This window comes from Suillus bovinus (assembly GCF_016758785.1).
Source record: "Suillus bovinus strain UH-Sbo-P2 chromosome Unknown EDB93scaffold_39, whole genome shotgun sequence".
Classification (NCBI taxonomy): domain Eukaryota; kingdom Fungi; phylum Basidiomycota; class Agaricomycetes; order Boletales; family Suillaceae; genus Suillus; species Suillus bovinus.
Window position 1 is genome coordinate 276,111 of NW_024542095.1, and position 15,429 is coordinate 291,539.

At 48.5% G+C, this 15,429-nt stretch overlaps 7 protein-coding genes across 7 annotated transcripts; 5 read left to right on the forward strand and 2 right to left on the reverse strand.

Annotated features, from left to right (window-relative positions):
- Positions 1 to 163: 163 nt before the first annotated feature.
- On the reverse strand, positions 164 to 764 carry EDB93DRAFT_1251777 (uncharacterized protein; the record flags this gene model as incomplete). The annotated part of the gene is made up of 6 exons (XM_041453202.1): positions 164 to 176; positions 228 to 340; positions 373 to 443; positions 499 to 549; positions 600 to 627; positions 681 to 764. The coding sequence occupies 6 exons, from the start codon at positions 762 to 764 to the stop codon at positions 164 to 166; spliced, it is 360 nt and encodes a 119-aa protein (XP_041306386.1).
- A 78-nt stretch (positions 765 to 842) lies between these two features.
- On the forward strand, positions 843 to 2,448 carry EDB93DRAFT_549400 (uncharacterized protein). The gene is made up of 8 exons (XM_041456686.1): positions 843 to 1,000; positions 1,054 to 1,106; positions 1,162 to 1,173; positions 1,226 to 1,319; positions 1,373 to 1,499; positions 1,550 to 1,621; positions 1,676 to 1,857; positions 1,907 to 2,448. Exons 1-8 carry the CDS (start codon positions 986 to 988, stop codon positions 2,129 to 2,131), a joined length of 780 nt encoding a protein of 259 aa, XP_041306387.1. The 5' UTR covers positions 843 to 985; the 3' UTR covers positions 2,132 to 2,448.
- Position 2,449: 1 nt separating this feature from the next.
- EDB93DRAFT_549811 (uncharacterized protein) lies at positions 2,450 to 3,673 on the forward strand. The gene is made up of 5 exons (XM_041456688.1): positions 2,450 to 2,867; positions 2,928 to 2,953; positions 3,007 to 3,220; positions 3,278 to 3,408; positions 3,467 to 3,673. Coding segments are annotated over exons 1-5 (636 nt in total). The 5' UTR covers positions 2,450 to 2,603; the 3' UTR covers positions 3,468 to 3,673.
- A 205-nt stretch (positions 3,674 to 3,878) lies between these two features.
- EDB93DRAFT_1087862 (S-adenosyl-L-methionine-dependent methyltransferase) lies at positions 3,879 to 4,856 on the forward strand (the record flags this gene model as incomplete). The annotated part of the gene is made up of 4 exons (XM_041446088.1): positions 3,879 to 4,112; positions 4,170 to 4,395; positions 4,445 to 4,542; positions 4,599 to 4,856. 4 exons carry the CDS (start codon positions 3,879 to 3,881, stop codon positions 4,854 to 4,856), a joined length of 816 nt encoding a protein of 271 aa, XP_041306389.1.
- Positions 4,857 to 4,956: 100 nt separating this feature from the next.
- Positions 4,957 to 10,263, forward strand: EDB93DRAFT_1154211 (uncharacterized protein). Its single transcript, XM_041449821.1, has 11 exons — positions 4,957 to 6,125; positions 6,176 to 7,783; positions 7,833 to 8,190; positions 8,243 to 8,314; positions 8,369 to 8,451; positions 8,510 to 8,657; positions 8,721 to 8,815; positions 8,875 to 9,091; positions 9,195 to 9,244; positions 9,294 to 9,573; positions 9,631 to 10,263. Exons 1-11 carry the CDS (start codon positions 5,102 to 5,104, stop codon positions 9,986 to 9,988), a joined length of 4,293 nt encoding a protein of 1,430 aa, XP_041306390.1. The 5' UTR covers positions 4,957 to 5,101; the 3' UTR covers positions 9,989 to 10,263.
- A 981-nt stretch (positions 10,264 to 11,244) lies between these two features.
- Positions 11,245 to 13,066, forward strand: EDB93DRAFT_1087776 (uncharacterized protein; the record flags this gene model as incomplete). The annotated part of the gene is made up of 2 exons (XM_041446075.1): positions 11,245 to 12,378; positions 12,434 to 13,066. The coding sequence occupies 2 exons, from the start codon at positions 11,245 to 11,247 to the stop codon at positions 13,064 to 13,066; spliced, it is 1,767 nt and encodes a 588-aa protein (XP_041306391.1).
- Positions 13,067 to 13,855: 789 nt separating this feature from the next.
- Positions 13,856 to 15,043, reverse strand: EDB93DRAFT_550301 (uncharacterized protein). Its single transcript, XM_041456692.1, has 2 exons — positions 14,850 to 15,043; positions 13,856 to 14,605 (listed from the first exon to the last, which is right to left on the reverse strand). Exons 1-2 carry the CDS (start codon positions 14,870 to 14,872, stop codon positions 14,134 to 14,136), a joined length of 495 nt encoding a protein of 164 aa, XP_041306392.1. The 5' UTR covers positions 14,873 to 15,043; the 3' UTR covers positions 13,856 to 14,133.
- Positions 15,044 to 15,429: the final 386 nt, after the last annotated feature.

Genomic DNA, 15,429 nt, shown 5'->3' on the forward strand with positions numbered 1-15,429 from the left:
ATCCACGTTATTGCCTTTCAAACAGCTTAAACAATGGTTGTTCATCCAAGGGATTGGTGCAGTGCAGCATGAAAGTATTTCTATGATTGATACAGTGGATGAATAACGAAATCTTACAGTAATGAAACAAGACGTGGATGTAAAGGTGTTTGACATGCCACGATCACCGTCCGTATCTGTTATTCATACATGAATAAAACTGAGCCAGAAAGAGAGAAGAAACGTACTTCTGGAGCTCCCACTCACGGTTATCAAGCGGACATACATTGCGCGTCTTGAGCCAGCGTGAGATACAGTGAAAATGGAATGCGTGCTTTGAAAGGAGTGGCGGTGGTGAGATCTAAAGGAATTATTGAGTATCGATAAACTCACGTTGCAAATCCCCCATGCAGCATTACATTCATCTGTAGATGCTGAAACTTGATTTGCTTGACAGTCGATGCCTACATGACAGCGTACTTTGAGTGACGTTGGGATCAAATGCAAAAGTAAACGCACAAAGATCCATGATATGATTTCTGCATATAGCGCAGTTGTCGACGACGATATCTGTGGAAAATTGTGAATGATTCAATCAATTTTAAAGATAGGCAGCGTACCCCATGCCCAAAGAGAGACAGCGTTCCACTGAGCGACTTATCAATTAAGGGAGCGAGAATATGAGACAGACAAGACCACACCTTCTTCACTTCGAAACGTTGCTTCCCATCATCCTTTGCTTCCTTTTTGGAGGGTGCAGGAGTGTCAACGTCCATGTCTGCCATCTTGATCTCAAATAACCTTGCGGATGTTCAAAAGCGAGCGTTTCCTGTTATCGGTCAGGCGTGGTGTGACGCTTCATCGCCAAACATAGTATCAGACTCACACGCCCTAGATCGATGATATCATCTAGTACTTATCTAATCAGTAGCCTGCATCTTGACACCAAAGCTGCGACTCATCCAAGTTCATCCGAGTCCATCTACAACCACATCATCAACCAACCATGTTTTCAGTCACAGTAAATTTATGTGGTAGCATATCTGGTCTCTTTCCCTAACTTCAGCTTCTCAGGTTTCAAACATTTCCCCAAACACCACTCAGGAAAAGCTTCATGAATTTTTCAGGTAATATAATATTTCACTCCACTGTTGCCAGTCCCTAATTTCACTTTTCTCTCAGTTTCTGCGGCGAGTGAGTTTCGTATGCCTTTATTATCTTATTTTCGTGATTGACATTGATTCAGCATCAAATCAATCGATCTCAAATCCGAGGAGGATTCGAAACAATCTGCAGTCGTTACCTTTGTGAAACCTTCGTCCGCTGGTACAGCTCTCATGGTAGGACAAAAAACTAGAAATTCAAATCAGATTAACCAACATTCTATCTCTAGCTCAATGGCGGTACTCTAGATGGTGAACAACTTCACATCACCTCCGACGTTGAACACCACAATCATCAGGAGCAATCGCCACACTCAAGTTCACCTTTCGAACAGTCAGACAAACCTAGAGCTGGAAGTACGTATGCTCCCTTTGCTACGAACTAGCATCTTGACATCCGAGTATAGTTGCTGCTGAATATTTGGCAAAGGGCTACACACTTTCCGACCACATCTTGCAGCGAGCCATCGAAATCGACAGTTAGTTGTTTGATGTACCATGTCGAATGTCAGCTCACGCGTCTTCCTTGTTAGACAAGCAGGGTATTTCCAAACGGTTTTTAGATTATATGCGCGGCCTCGATGCAACGGTTGGACAGAAAGCTCTTGGTTCAGACCAAACAGTATCCGGCAAAGTGCAATCGACGTTAAAGCATGCCCATACCAGGGCAAAGACTATCGACGAACAGAAAGGTTATTCTAAGGTTGCCCACGAGGTTGGTAGAATGATCTTTGTTTGAATGAGTTTAACCCGCATGATTACAGTACTACTCAAAGGCGATCTCATCTCCCTTTGGAAAATCTGTCCTCGACTTTTACACTAATACTTCAAAGCAAGTTCGTGACATTCACGAGGAGGCTCGTCGTATGGCCGACCAACATGTAGCTGTGAGTTCATCTGCGGACAATACCACACATGCCACCGGTACCGGTACCGCCGGACCTGATGCACAACCTGGTCTCGCTAAGCAAGCCTCTCCCACCGTTTGAAGGCTATCATGATAGGCAAGAAGCAAGTTGGTGTCAATGTCCTGTCCGATCGTAGGACAGCACATTAAATCGCACTACGTATTTTCAATGACTAAAACTTTGTAATAATTTCTTTGTACCATACGATCTGGCTGCCTTTTCCTACAAGTAGGTAGTACATATGATATAAGCATCGGAAATCGCAACACTTGTAGTGGCGACATAGTAAGGTAGGGTATGTGCTATGCCTAGCTTTTTTGACTGTGATGTCCTATGAGGAAATGTATCTTTTTGGTCGTCAAGGTGCCAATACGGTAGCAGGTTGCAGTGGCCAGGTGGTGTGGTTTGCGCTCGTACATTCATAATGATAACAAAACGACATTACCACATTTTAGGTCATGTGTCGCAACTGCAGAAGTCATCGTACATATAGTGACGCACGAAGGTGCATCACACTGGTAGCGGTGGAAACCCATAATGGGTCTGCATATTCATGACGGGGAAGTGTACTTCTGACCCGAGCGAGACTAAAAATTCCTGCATACCTACAGTAGAGTCTGGATATAACGGGACCGGTGAGAGAGCTTCAGCCTACAATATAATCATCAGCTGTCAGCCTTGTCTTCCTGCAGAGCCGGCGAGTAATAAATATATATATTACGAGACGGTTGCCGCAACTAGGCAGAGAGAAATTGAAATCTCAAATGGACATGCATGGTTAATGGGCTTTCGGTCCCACATCGTCCACCGGGAATTCGTGAGTCAATTTTAATCATGAGAAGTTTCGTTGGATCCGCGACTGAGATGCCTTCGATAGTGCAGATTTCGTACTGCGACCGCATGGTATGATCATTGGATTAATGAATCAGAAGTAGAGTCATGCAATGGTGTTAAAGGCAAACTCAGCCAGTGTTCTTACGTACCGTGGAACTTTTAGTGACGCCCGAAACTCAAGCACAAGTTCAAGTTGCACAACTCGGTCACCGGTACACAAATGATCATCAGGATCCGCCACAATTCTATCATCTTTCAGTGGTTCTACCCGACAAAGATACCATGTCGCCGCACCTCATACCCATTCTATCCCGAATTCTTGTCGATCCCTACATGGTGATTACCAACCATGACTTGAAGCTTTACGCGAAACCCGATACATGAATGATTCAGGATTTATCTGCCAGACCGAGCCCGAGCTGCATATCTATCCCAAACAATCCAGGGTGTGTTCGTCACCCGCATGGACCACAAACCATGCCTCAGGTCCCCGACTCCGCGGTGCCGTACTGTAAAAACGTATGGTTCGTATGATTGCCCATTCAACCATAATTCACTTCGTGATTAATATGACCATGGGAGATACCCAACATGGAACACATCAATCGGAAGCAACCAAGAGGCAAATTTTGAACACTCATAGCCGATTTATGGTGTAGTTGGCCGTTGAATCCGCTTTTCTCGATCGGTGTTTCGGGGCTATATGACATGTGCCCAGCAGACTTCCCTTAACTAGGGTGCTCACTGGCTGCCCAGGTTGACCGCTCGGCCGTCAGTCTGATCTCGGCCGAGTTCAATTGCAGACTGGTACCATGCAAACGCTTTCATTAAGCTAGGCTGCGCAACCGTAACCGTCAAGTAACCGTTATCGCGTATCTAGAAACTTCGGCCGATCAGCGCAATGCCGAAACTCCCCGATATATGGTACATACATAACACGAACGCCAGGTCTGTTCACTAGAGAATTATTGTAGTTCTGTGGCTGCACAAAGTTATGGCTTCTCGAAACCGTTCGTCAACATCGGACTACTCTGCATCGAATTACAATCAGACAGCAGCATTTGTGTATTCTGCTGAGTACACTGCATCCATTTTATCCTTTCTGAAACCTTCCGTTGGCGAACGAATTGCTGATTTTGGATGTGGGCCCGGGGAACTGACCTTGCGGATACAAGAAGCTGTTGGTATGAGTGGATTCACTATTGGTATTGACTATAACAATGACATGGTAAGATCACATGGGTTTGTATGAAGCGAGTTGCTACCTAACCGATATCTTTGTCAGATTTCACGAGCTTTGGCGAACGGGGTTAGGCACGCGTACATGTCTGACCTTCAAAACATTCAAATACCTGCGGATATGTTGGAGAACTCTTTCGATGCTGTCTTCAGCAATGCCGTACTACATTGGTGTAAACAGAATCCGCGCGGAGTCTTGGATGGAGCTAAGCGGCTGCTTAAGGTCGGTGGGCGTTTTGTATGTGAGATGGGTGGGTTCATGAATTGTATCGGTAAATCTGCGCTATTGAATGGGTACATCTTTAATGACGACAAATGCAGGCGTTCGAATTGGTCTTCACCGGGCTGTCAAAAGGCGCGGTTATGAACCCGATAAAATGGATCCCTGGTACTTTCCGACAATCGAAGAATATCAAGGGGTCTGTCATGTATTGGATGGCTGTCAGCTGCTTATATTTTTGTTCTGGTTGTGTAGTTATTGGAAAGCGCGGGTTTCAGCGTCAATACCATTAGTTTGGTTCCAAGGTTGACACCACTGCTGGACGGCGGACTCCGCGGGTGGCTGCAGCTGTTCGCGCGCCGAACGTTCCTAAAGGGATTCAGCGATCAGGAGGCCGCCGCCATCATAGACGAGGTTGTGGATATGTGTGAAGTTGACATGAAGGACAAAGAGGGGAATTGGGCTCTGATGTACGTTCGATTGAGATTCTTGGCAACCCTTGATAGCCCTTGATGGAACTAGTATGACTGAGGAATGATGCGCCAAGTTTACCGTATTTAATTATGACAAATATGATCCCTCAGTTCCATAACTCTGTGCAAAGGAGTATCCCAGATTATCCCCTATAGGCAAGAGAAATGATTGCCAAATAAGGGTCCACTTGGACCAACAAGGAAGAGAACGGTCACGTGGTCAAAACTCACGCCGCGTGCCAGAAGTTTCAACGACGGACGTTCAACGGTCTCGCGTTTAGTGCCATGGCCGAAGCTCGTCCAGCATGGATGACGGACGATTTAGACGAAGAGTGGATAGATGAGGACGAAGCCTCGTCCATGGGCACTCAGTCCATCTCTCTCACAACTCCGTTACCTGGCTACCTCCGAACTCCAAGTCAAGCTCAGGAAGACACTGAGCCACTTCCCATAGCACCTGAACCGGTCGGTACGTTTTTGATCCGCGAGGATATACCCGCTTCAGCTCTCTTACCAAAAACACCGAGTCGACAACCTAAGAGAGGCATCATCAAAGACTTCTTCAGTCCTTTAGCACTCGAGAAAATGTTCGAGCCACCTTCACCACCTCCTTCGAAGCCAACTGCACTTGCACTTCAGTGTGCCCCGACAATTCCCTCTCGCCTATGTCAAGCATACACGCCAAATGACTCACAGACTGACCTCGAGCTACCAGGCAAGCCCACGGCGGTGCCCTCCCTTAATTCATTCGCGCCGCCCGGATCTAGTATGGAGTGCAAATTTACTTTTGCTGTTCCTCGCACCAATAGTAGTGTTCCTCAGGCAGAAAGCACGCCAGGTGTTTACAGCATCGCACGACCTCCCATGACAGACCCACGCCTACGCCTTTTTCAGCTTCAGTACGACACATTCACGCGTGATCACTTGTCGGCAATGGTCGATTCAATAGCAATAAATACCCCCTCTGGTGGAAGCGCAGAAGGCAATGGTTCTACCAGGAGCATCCCACGCCCAGGATTGGTCAACGTGCAAGAGGCGACCGTATCAGATGACACACCTATTCGCAGCATCAAACGGGTCAAACTTAGCCCCCCAAGCCACTATTATGGTGAAGGTGATGGCGCAGGTGCTACAATCGCGAGGCCAATGGTCTCAAGGGTAGACTATGTTGGCGAGTCGCGTTCCCTCATGCAACAGATCAAGGCCGCACGCGATTTCTCTACGATATCCACTGCGGCAGATACACAATACCCCGAAAGCAAAGCGCATGATAGAGCTGAGGCTCTTCAGGCGCAGCCCAACCCCTCAGGTATGTAAACCATTAGCGTATGTACATGTTAATCGAAAACACTTGCACAGGGACTGGTAACTCTGTCCTTCGTGTCCCTGATGATCGCAGTTCGGTTACTACAAGTTCATCTACAGCTGTGACTGTCCCCAGTAATCATTCGTCTCTGGCATACCGCCATCAAGCAGCGACCCTGATGCAGCAGATCAAAAACGATATCCGAGGTTCTAAACGTCTTTTCTCGGGTGCCACCGACATATCCCATCTCACCCACGCTGACGATGTTTCACGTATCGAACGCTCGTGCGACAGTGTATTCTCTGTGTCTCAAGTCAATGTTGGCAAGAAGAAAGCCAATAAGTTCGGGTCACCCCGCAGGCCGTCATCTTCCTCCAAGAGCTACCGCAGTCCCCGGAAAGTGTCACGCAATACCATCATTGAGGATAATGACCGAACGTTGGAGCACGAAATGTCCAATATGTCCATTGAAGCACCCTGGCAGCAGCCAGTTACATGCGTGTCTGTCACACCCAACACGGGCTTCAATAGCATCCCACACATTCGGGTGACTCCTTCGACAAGTCAGCAATCTATGCCACATCCTCCTGAACAGATCCCTTCTTCGTATCCCTCGTCCTCGACCCGCTCTGGCCCCAACGAGGACCTTAACAGGATGGTGTCCTCTAGCACAGCTTCCGGAACCATAACCACGACAAGCAGTGCACCCTCGTTCGTAAAACACGCCGGTCCAGTTCAGATCACCCGCATCGCGCCATCGGATGTACCAGCTCTCCCACAAAGAGTCGGCCGTATGGTCTACGACAAGGATCTCATGAAGTGGGTGAGGGTCGCTACTCGTGCGGCCTCAGATGCTGAGGACCAACGCAATCAGACAACTTACACCGGCACAGATGGAGATAGTGAGGATCCGTTCAAAGACATAGAGAGCCTGAAGGAAGACGACTCCAGGGATACGCATGGGAGTGCGCACATAAATGTTGAAGGTGAGATCCCTGAAGCTGGAGGAGAGCAAGGTCAAATGGAGAACGGTCGCATCGAGGAGGACGTGGAGCTTAATGATCAGGAAGAACTTGACCTAACATCCTTTTCTTTCGACGGACTATCGGTCGCGGTTGTCCGCGTTGTGCCATCGAATGATTCGGAAGGAGGGGAAGAAGTACAGACAAGCGATTCCGAATCAGACGAACGCCGTGGAGTTGCGCTGGGGGTTGAAGGCAGGGACGCTGCCGCAGTCTTTGAATCGGAGGATGAATGCTCGCCTGAACTGCAAGCTCCTTCGCCCATCCAGCCTGCTTCGAACTCTACTGCGGTAGCTACGCCAGTTGCGCTACAATATCGGTCATTATCGCTTACTACTCCGATGCCCCGCTCGGCCCTGAAAAGCACGAGCGTCACTCCTGTGTCAGCTATGAAGGATCCGAGCCGTGATCGCCATCGTACTCCAGCGCAGCGACTTGGTCACTGTCGCTCCGTAAGTTTTTCTGATGGGAAGAGGGATGGGCCTATACGGGGCCTGAACACAAAAGGCCACGAGAGCGATGACGATGCGGGTAGCCTAGCTACGAGCATTTCAGAGGATGACCCTGCACAGGGGCTATTCATACCCTCGGCAAGGTCCAGACGCTTGGCGGAGATGATGCAGAACCTAGAAAGCCCTGGTGAGTTAACATAGTGCCGCAAGTGTGTTTCAGTGTTGATGTATGACAGACGTCTCCCCCACGAAATCGTCAAGTTCGGGCCGTCCATCGACAGAAGAACTTCAACCCTTTGCTTCCAGGCAGCCGAGTAGTCAAATGGCTATCGCCGATTGCAGTGGATCGACCCGTCGTGCTTTCTCAACGTCACAAAAGAGTCGTTTAAGTGGGAAGGATCAGAAGACAAACGCTACTTTCTTGACTGAGTGCTCCTTTGGCTTGGCGCATGACCGACTCGTGCAGGTGATCACTGACGTCCAGCCATTTGAGCCACACTGGGACGAGCTGCACAGTATTGACCTTTCTCGCAAGTCGTTGGATGGTGTGACTCGGCTAAAGGAGTTTCTACCGAAGCTAGATTCTCTAGTATTGTGAGTTGCTGCCTGCAGAAGCAAATGACGACGGCTGTTAATGTTCGATTAGAAATCATAATCAGCTGTCATGGCTGAGCGGCATTCCCAACTCTGTGCGGACGCTTTCTATCGCTCACAACCTGTAGGCTTTTTGTTAAATTTCAAGTTGCTTCCACTAACATCGCGCCCTTTGAAGATTGACAGGTGTCACCTCATTTGGTCACTTGCAGAATATTGAAAGCCTTGACATAAGTCACAATGACATCGACTCTTTGACACGTGGGTACTGAGGACGGTGTCAACAAGAGTGAGCTGACAAGCAAATATGTTCCTCCAGAACTGCAGTGTCTTCGACACTTGAGGGAGCTACGAGCTGATGGCAATCGCATTACCAGCATAGACGGCCTTCAGAAATTGGATGGGCTGACCAAGCTTAGTATACAAGGCAACCAAATTCAAGAAGCCGATTTTGCCAAATGTCGATGGTACGATCAATCTTTCGAAGCCTCCTATCTTTACTCCCTAGTGACGAACAATGCGTACAACAGGCCGCGTTTAGAGATGCTAAATCTGAGCGGCAACTGTATTTGCAGTATCTTGAACTTGGCATCAAGCCTACCTGCACTAATTGCGCTCAATGTCGGTGCGTAATTTAACTACATATTGCGTGAGGCCCTGGATAACAAGCGCAGGTTCCTGAAGACAATAATACAGTGGACAGTATTGAGCCTGGTGGCATAATGCCAAGGCTACGCATCCTTCGAGCTAGCGGCAATCGACTGAGGCGCCTGAACACTGCCCCATTCCCAAACCTCCGCACGCTGTACTTGGACAACAATTTTCTCGACACTCTCGTAAAGGCGGAACGCCTTAGTAAGCTAGAGAATCTTAGCATGCGAAATCAGGCTTCTTGCGGATTGTGAGTGCACAGCACCTCGGTGTTGAGTTAACGTCATTAACGGAACGCTTCATTATACTGTTCCTTGTTCCCTTGATGATGGGTATGGCGATGTGATCTGCAGCTATCTTTCGACCCGCCAGTTCCGAGATGTAAAGCGACTATACCTTTCTGGTCTGTATAGCAAAACTTGGGCTTGAGGCAGGGCTCATCGGTTTTCTAGGCAACAAACTCAAGAGTGACTTTATCGACGAACCCTGTTACAATCTGCTGTACCTTGAGGTAGCCGCTTGCCGGCTGACTTGTCTCCCACAGGACTTGGCGCGTCTAACGCCGAACCTGAGGGTTCTGAACCTCAACTACAACTTTTTGAATGATGCGCTCTCCCTGGAGGGGCTTACCAGACTTAGGAAGCTCACTATGATTGGTTCGCGTTTGAAGGGGACTAGACAGCTGATCCGCATATTACAGCGTATGCCTGATGTGGAAATGCTCGATTTCAGGTAAGAAGTTTGACCCTGCATGTGTGTCTTAAACGGTGATGATGATGTATTACGCAGGATGAACCCCTGTACGCTTGGGTGGTATTTGCCAGTTGTGGTGAAAGACCTACCAGGGGCACTACAACCATGTGAGGACAGGGGTGAGAAGGGAAGTACGGAATACGGATGGCAAGAACTGGACTCGAAGTTCCGTCGGGACCTCCCGGATGATGCATATGTCGGCCGCCTTGCGTATCGGGGGTTGATCATGCGAGCATGTCCCAGGATAGGGATGTTAGATGGGGTCGAGGTTTCGGAGAAGGAACGGACGAAGGCTGATCAACTGTTGCAGGGTATGATGGGGAAGAGTAAAATTAAGGGGAACAAGGGGAAGTCAGGGACGACAGTAGTAAGCGGCGCTGGTTGCACCAAGTGATTATTTCCAGTGCATTCATTGTGGGATCACAATATATCATAATCTTGGTACATAGGTATCCTGGAAGAAAGTTACGTGAGTGGAACGGGATGTTAGAAGCTGATGCTGAGACTTGGAATTGTCGATCTCGAAGAAGGGTGTTTGGTAGTCGATGCGGAAGGCCGTCATCGGAACTATGGAACCAATTGTGGAAGGCAACCGACCGTTGGCGGTGCAAAGAAACGTAAGTGAACCCTATTGGAACGGCCCTATGAAGTCCGCGCATGAAATAGTGCCTGTATGAACCGTCGAGGCGAGAGATCCAATAATATGACTATATGTGGGGGGTTTAGTATCTAAGATACCAAGACCTTCACAGCATTTTATGATAATTATAAATTATATTACGATATGATGTCGAGAACAGAGTTAAAGACAGATTTTGACAGCTTGTGAGCACGCAAATTCTCAAGAAAACGGGACCGAGGAGTATATTCTAATTGGGTAGTAAATTGAATTTATTGGGTTTATTAATTTGCACAGCCTAATTTCCACGCATTAAAAATCAAATAAGTTTGCGCAATATAGACGCTCGGGCAAAGGGCCGCTGATGCTGATTTGCCGAAGTAGATGCTATTCGCTACCGACAAGCGTACTGCAGACGATGACGCGCGCTGATGTCGGGATCAAAAAAAAACTGAGAAATGGCCGGCTGTGGAGGAAAGGGTTCTTGGGGGTGCCTCGAAGGTTGTTGTATGTATCTAATTTCATTTTTTTTCTTTCTTTTTCCCGACTCGGATTTCTCTTCCCTCTTTATATATTTAAAATCCCGTCCATCAATCTACATTCCTCCCATTACACCCTCGCGCTACAAATGATTGACCAACAGTCAAGTTCTCCCCTCGCTATCAGCTCTTACAACGTTGCTCAGTTACAACTATCCTTACAGTGAGTATCATCATTTCATTCAAAAATTTCTATTCCAATCGGATTTCATAATCCGACTGTCATATGTCAAGATCATGTCTGTCAAAATATTGTTTTACAACCTTTCTTTCCTCTCTCATCATCATCACATCTGACCCCCACCTACAGACTTGGTTCAAAACTCGACCCTGTTCCCTTCTCGGACGATTTATCAAACTGTGCCTCTCCGGCTATCCTGTGGGTCATCCGTGCCTTGTCTTGCCGCGTCCCGATCCCCATATCTGACTTGTCTCGTTTATTATATTTACTTTAGTCCCACAGACTCCGACTTTGATTATCCTACTCGTCGAATGTCAAGCTCTACCGTCTCGGCAGAGACAGAGAGCAGTGCAGCCTCTCGCCCTGAAAAGCGTCCCTTGTCTCCCTCAACTTCCCCACAACCTCTTAGACCTCGTCCTACTTTCTCCTCAGACCACCCTTCTTGGCATTTCGACTCTACTCATCACAGCCCTCAACAAGACGACAAGCCATTAGAGTCTGCTCTCGACAATTCAAAGGTACAATTACCTTCCATATTTACTACCTTTGAGGATCCCTTTCGTCGAGCTTCCTTACCAGCTCTTACACAAGACTCAAATCATCGCTACCGATCCGCTCCATACCCCCCTACTCATCTCCGTCGCGCATCGCACGCGTCCTCAAACCAGTCCAATCTCGGCTCATACCACTTCCCACCTCCTACCGATACCTCTGAGTTTCAAGATAAATCTTCCAGCCGTCCTCGCTTGACTGCTGACACACATCTCAATTACTCCTACGGAGACTCCTCCTCATACCTAAATACAGCTCTTTCCAGTACAACTACCCCAAGTTCCCATTTTACCTCTTCCACTTTCACATCGCCCCTCACCCCTGACATCAAACCTCAGGGCGTCCCTGCTTCAGGATACATAGAATCCGAAAGTTGGAACGACTCTCCTTCTGGTATTGTTCGCCCCAGCTCAACCGGCCAGTTACCGAGTACACTTAACAAGTACGACGACAGCGTCAGACAGTCCTCCTTCAGCACAACCCTCCCTCCCTCACAGATGTTTTCCGCTCCTCCACGTCTTCCTCCCCAACAGGATCGTAGACTCTACCCCTCCTCAGCTCAACCTAAGGATGACTGGAATTTTTCTAATCAGGATTTTGCCTTTTCCTCGAGCAGTCCGTCATTAAATACGACGAGCAGCCCAGTACCCTCCGCAGCACCAGCCCAGGCCACAACTTCCTCTCCTCCATCCCGCTCCCCACCGTCCGCTCCATCTACATTAGCTGAACGCCCCATGCGGAAGAGGGGCAAGTTGCCAAAGGAAACGACAGATTATCTAAAGGCCTGGTTGCATCGTCACTCAGATCATCCATACCCAAGCGAGGAGGAGAAAAAGCAGCTTTGCCATGCCACTGGATTGAGCATGAGCCAAGTATCCAACTGGATGATTAATGTGCGCACTCTTTACTTTACTTCCCCGTCATTTATTTAATTAACATAACCTTCAGGCTCGTCGCAGGATTTTAGCTCCTGCCCACCGAGCAGCGCAGGGACCTACCACCTCTGCGCCATATCCATCTTCCACTCGCACTGTTCCCGCTTCTTCTCTCTTAGATCCGGTCGCGCGTCGTGCTTCACTGCCTGCAGAAAGTCTGCAGTTGTATCACCCTATGTCTCTCCAGTCGCTGCAAGGGGGTCACCAGAACTCAGCGTCTGCAGAGTTCGGCGGAAGCGGCCGACAACTTCTCGCACGCCCAGCACACTACACTGGTGGTGGCGGCGGCGGCGGCAGTCTAGACTACTCCCAGAATAGACTTGGGCTGTCCACATACAATCTTGGACACAACCATCATTCAGGGAGTGGAGGGCAGTCCGGTTATCTTCCATCGGGCGTTCCGATGTCCGCGCCTCCCTCCCTTCCACCCAACCCTTTCGGGTCTCACAATATGCACAATCAATCCTCGTTGTATTCTGCACAGCACCACCACTCGTCGTTGTCTCCTGGCTTCATTTCAAGCCCATCCCAGAGCTCGCCGAGGTTGCCCGCCCACTCGGCGGATTCGCAGTCGCATTCCTACTATAGCGAAGGACCATTGCACCCTTCTGTAAATGCTGGGCCTACCTATTCAGCTCCACAGTGACCACGACGCTGTAACAACATCGAATCCTATCTGGGATCCCTTTGTTTTATCGAAAAACAACGTTCGTGTAACAATATTATTATACTGACTACCTAAAGCAACCTAATCATATGTACTACTCGTATCACCTTCTTGAGATCACACACTCCAACCCCTTTGCCAAGTGTTTTTCGTTGGCCACTTAAAAATTGCACATCCCAATACAACAAATAAAATTTTGTTCACCGGGTTCGGGTGCATTCTGTTGCGACATATTTCTCCCACTGCACATGATCCTGCGGAACCTCTACACCTCGTGTCTGCCGCTTGCAGCCGATCTGATTCCTGATTCCTGTGTTCTGGGGTTCTATCTCTCAGCGGGCTCTTCTTATCCTGGACCGGATCTCCCTTTTCATAATGAAAATCTGGGTATTGCGAAGTCCTGTAGTAATCAAACCGTTACTTGCATTATTTGATTTTAATACCTCGGAATGTGATACTTCCCCATTCCGGGTAGTTTCCGGGCCGTTTGATGGGCAGTGTACGGAACGGGATCATCATGATTCAGCGCTTAGGACTAGCGATTTGCTAACTCAGGAGACAAAACTTCATTTTACCTGCTCAGGAATATACGTTCCGATAGTTCGCAGAAGGTGCCGTGGATCAATCCGCAAGCTCGACCGCTGGAGTCGTCTCATCGCCGATCATCATGACCTAACCGAAGCTAACCGCAAAAGGACCGCTCCTCATATGTACGACACGGTCGCGGTACACTGGTGAGAATGGGGCGACAGTGCGGAGGGCCCAAATCACCATTTGCGCACCTCCTTCAATCCATTGACTCCTTCGTTACGACCCCAAGCGCCTTAACTTTATCACATTTTGGGAGGGGCAGGCGGTATACGCGCACGTGAGGGTGCAATAGCTCCTGAAAACGGCCACCGCCTCGTTGGGATGGCTACGCATTGCCCCCGTTATCCCATTCAAGGCGCTCCAGGAACTCCACTCAGTGCTCGATTCAGAAGGACAATGATGTAAGTGCAGGAACGGTTGGTGGCGTCACTTTAGCCTTCATGTCTGACTTTGATTCATTTGTGCGGAGAAATGCACCGCATCGTACGTACAACCCTTATTGGTATCGCACAGCTATCGAGAATGGAAAGGGGGATGATCACGCCAAAAAACAATGAGGAATAACAGTATTGCAAAAACACACCCAAAGATTGCCCTAAAAAAACATACAGATAAGTAGCAAGGCACCTCTCCCATCCCTCGCTTAGAAGTCGGGAACGACAATCAGGCGAAGCGCATACGACATGACTTTCCGTGGGTCTCTCATGCGTGAACTGGCCGCCGCGAATCAGTGCCAAGAGCCCTCGAGAGGGCGCGAACCTTGCAAAATAGGTGGTAGTGGGTACTTCCAGCGACCCTGGCGTGAATTCACGATGCCGTACTTGATACGCGCGCAGTGACATGATCAATGTCATCCTTCGATGCAGGATAAATGGCGTGTGGTTTCCACACATGGCCTCTGATTTTACCACAGGGAAAACGGCGGCACTGCACGAGGGAAATAGCTAAACCATGAGTCATAACGCAGCAGTCAAAACGAAGAAGCGAAGGGAAAATAACAGAATAAGGCGGCGGGGAATATCTTCGATCATTTTTACCCGAGGGAATTTGAAGAGACGGACGGAAACTGCCAGAGCGCGGCATAAATGACGGGAAGTGTCCAGCATGGGCATCCAAATGACAATAATCTGATGCCACAAACATAAAATAAAATGCAAGAGCGGACACTTACTTGAACACCTTCTCAACAGCCATTGGAGGGTCTATAGAAATCCAAGTTCACGAGGACAGGAATGCCTTGATCCTAGGGAGACAAAAATATCAACCCATCTCGCAACTCGACAAACAGCATGATAAGGCGGTGTAATTAGATCAGAGGTCTAGGAAAGATCCATCTGTCTTATGACCGTACCTGACGGGACATGTTCGCGTGCTTAACAACACATAGGAGAACTAGTATGTGGCCGCGTATTCATGGGAAAGCAAAGTGCAGGGCAGTGAGTAGTGGTCCACCTCAAATTAAGAGCCTCGAAAGCAGAAGGCACCTACTCTGCGGCGACAAACCTGAGATGAAGCCAATGCATTCATAGCTCTCACTTCAGGCACTTAAGCATGTCAGAATAAAGTCCTTGTATTTCTTTAACTTGCTTAGGAAGTTCTGCCATCCTTCAATATTCAGGCCTGTCTCGATGGGCCGTCAGGGAAAATAAAATGGAACGAGGGAACGTGCCTAAAGGAGTAAGCGTTTTCCCCCCACATGTCCTTCTGTTGATAGCCTGAATGGGTATGGTGATGAAGCTTTCTAATCTTGA

Coding starts and splice junctions, on each gene's coding strand:
- EDB93DRAFT_550301 (XM_041456692.1), bottom strand. CDS start 14,872: ATGGCTGTTGAGAAGGTGTTCAA. Junction 14,606..14,849: donor GCTGTTGAGAAGGTGTTCAA/GTAAGTGTCCGC, acceptor TCCCTCGTGCAG/TGCCGCCGTTTTCCCTGTGG.
- EDB93DRAFT_549811 (XM_041456688.1), top strand. CDS start 2,604: ATGACGGGGAAGTGTACTTCTGACCCGAGCGAGACTAAAAATTCCTGC. Junction 2,954..3,006: donor TTTCGTACTGCGACCGCATG/GTATGATCATTG, acceptor ATGGTGTTAAAG/GCAAACTCAGCCAGTGTTCT. Junction 3,221..3,277: donor TTCTTGTCGATCCCTACATG/GTGATTACCAAC, acceptor TGAATGATTCAG/GATTTATCTGCCAGACCGAG.
- EDB93DRAFT_549400 (XM_041456686.1), top strand. Junction 1,320..1,372: donor CCGCTGGTACAGCTCTCATG/GTAGGACAAAAA, acceptor TTCTATCTCTAG/CTCAATGGCGGTACTCTAGA. Junction 1,622..1,675: donor GCGAGCCATCGAAATCGACA/GTTAGTTGTTTG, acceptor CTTCCTTGTTAG/ACAAGCAGGGTATTTCCAAA.
- EDB93DRAFT_1154211 (XM_041449821.1), top strand. CDS start 5,102: ATGGCCGAAGCTCGTCCAGCATGGATGACGGACGATTTAGACGAAGAG. Junction 8,315..8,368: donor CTTTCTATCGCTCACAACCT/GTAGGCTTTTTG, acceptor CGCCCTTTGAAG/ATTGACAGGTGTCACCTCAT. Junction 8,452..8,509: donor TGACATCGACTCTTTGACAC/GTGGGTACTGAG, acceptor ATGTTCCTCCAG/AACTGCAGTGTCTTCGACAC.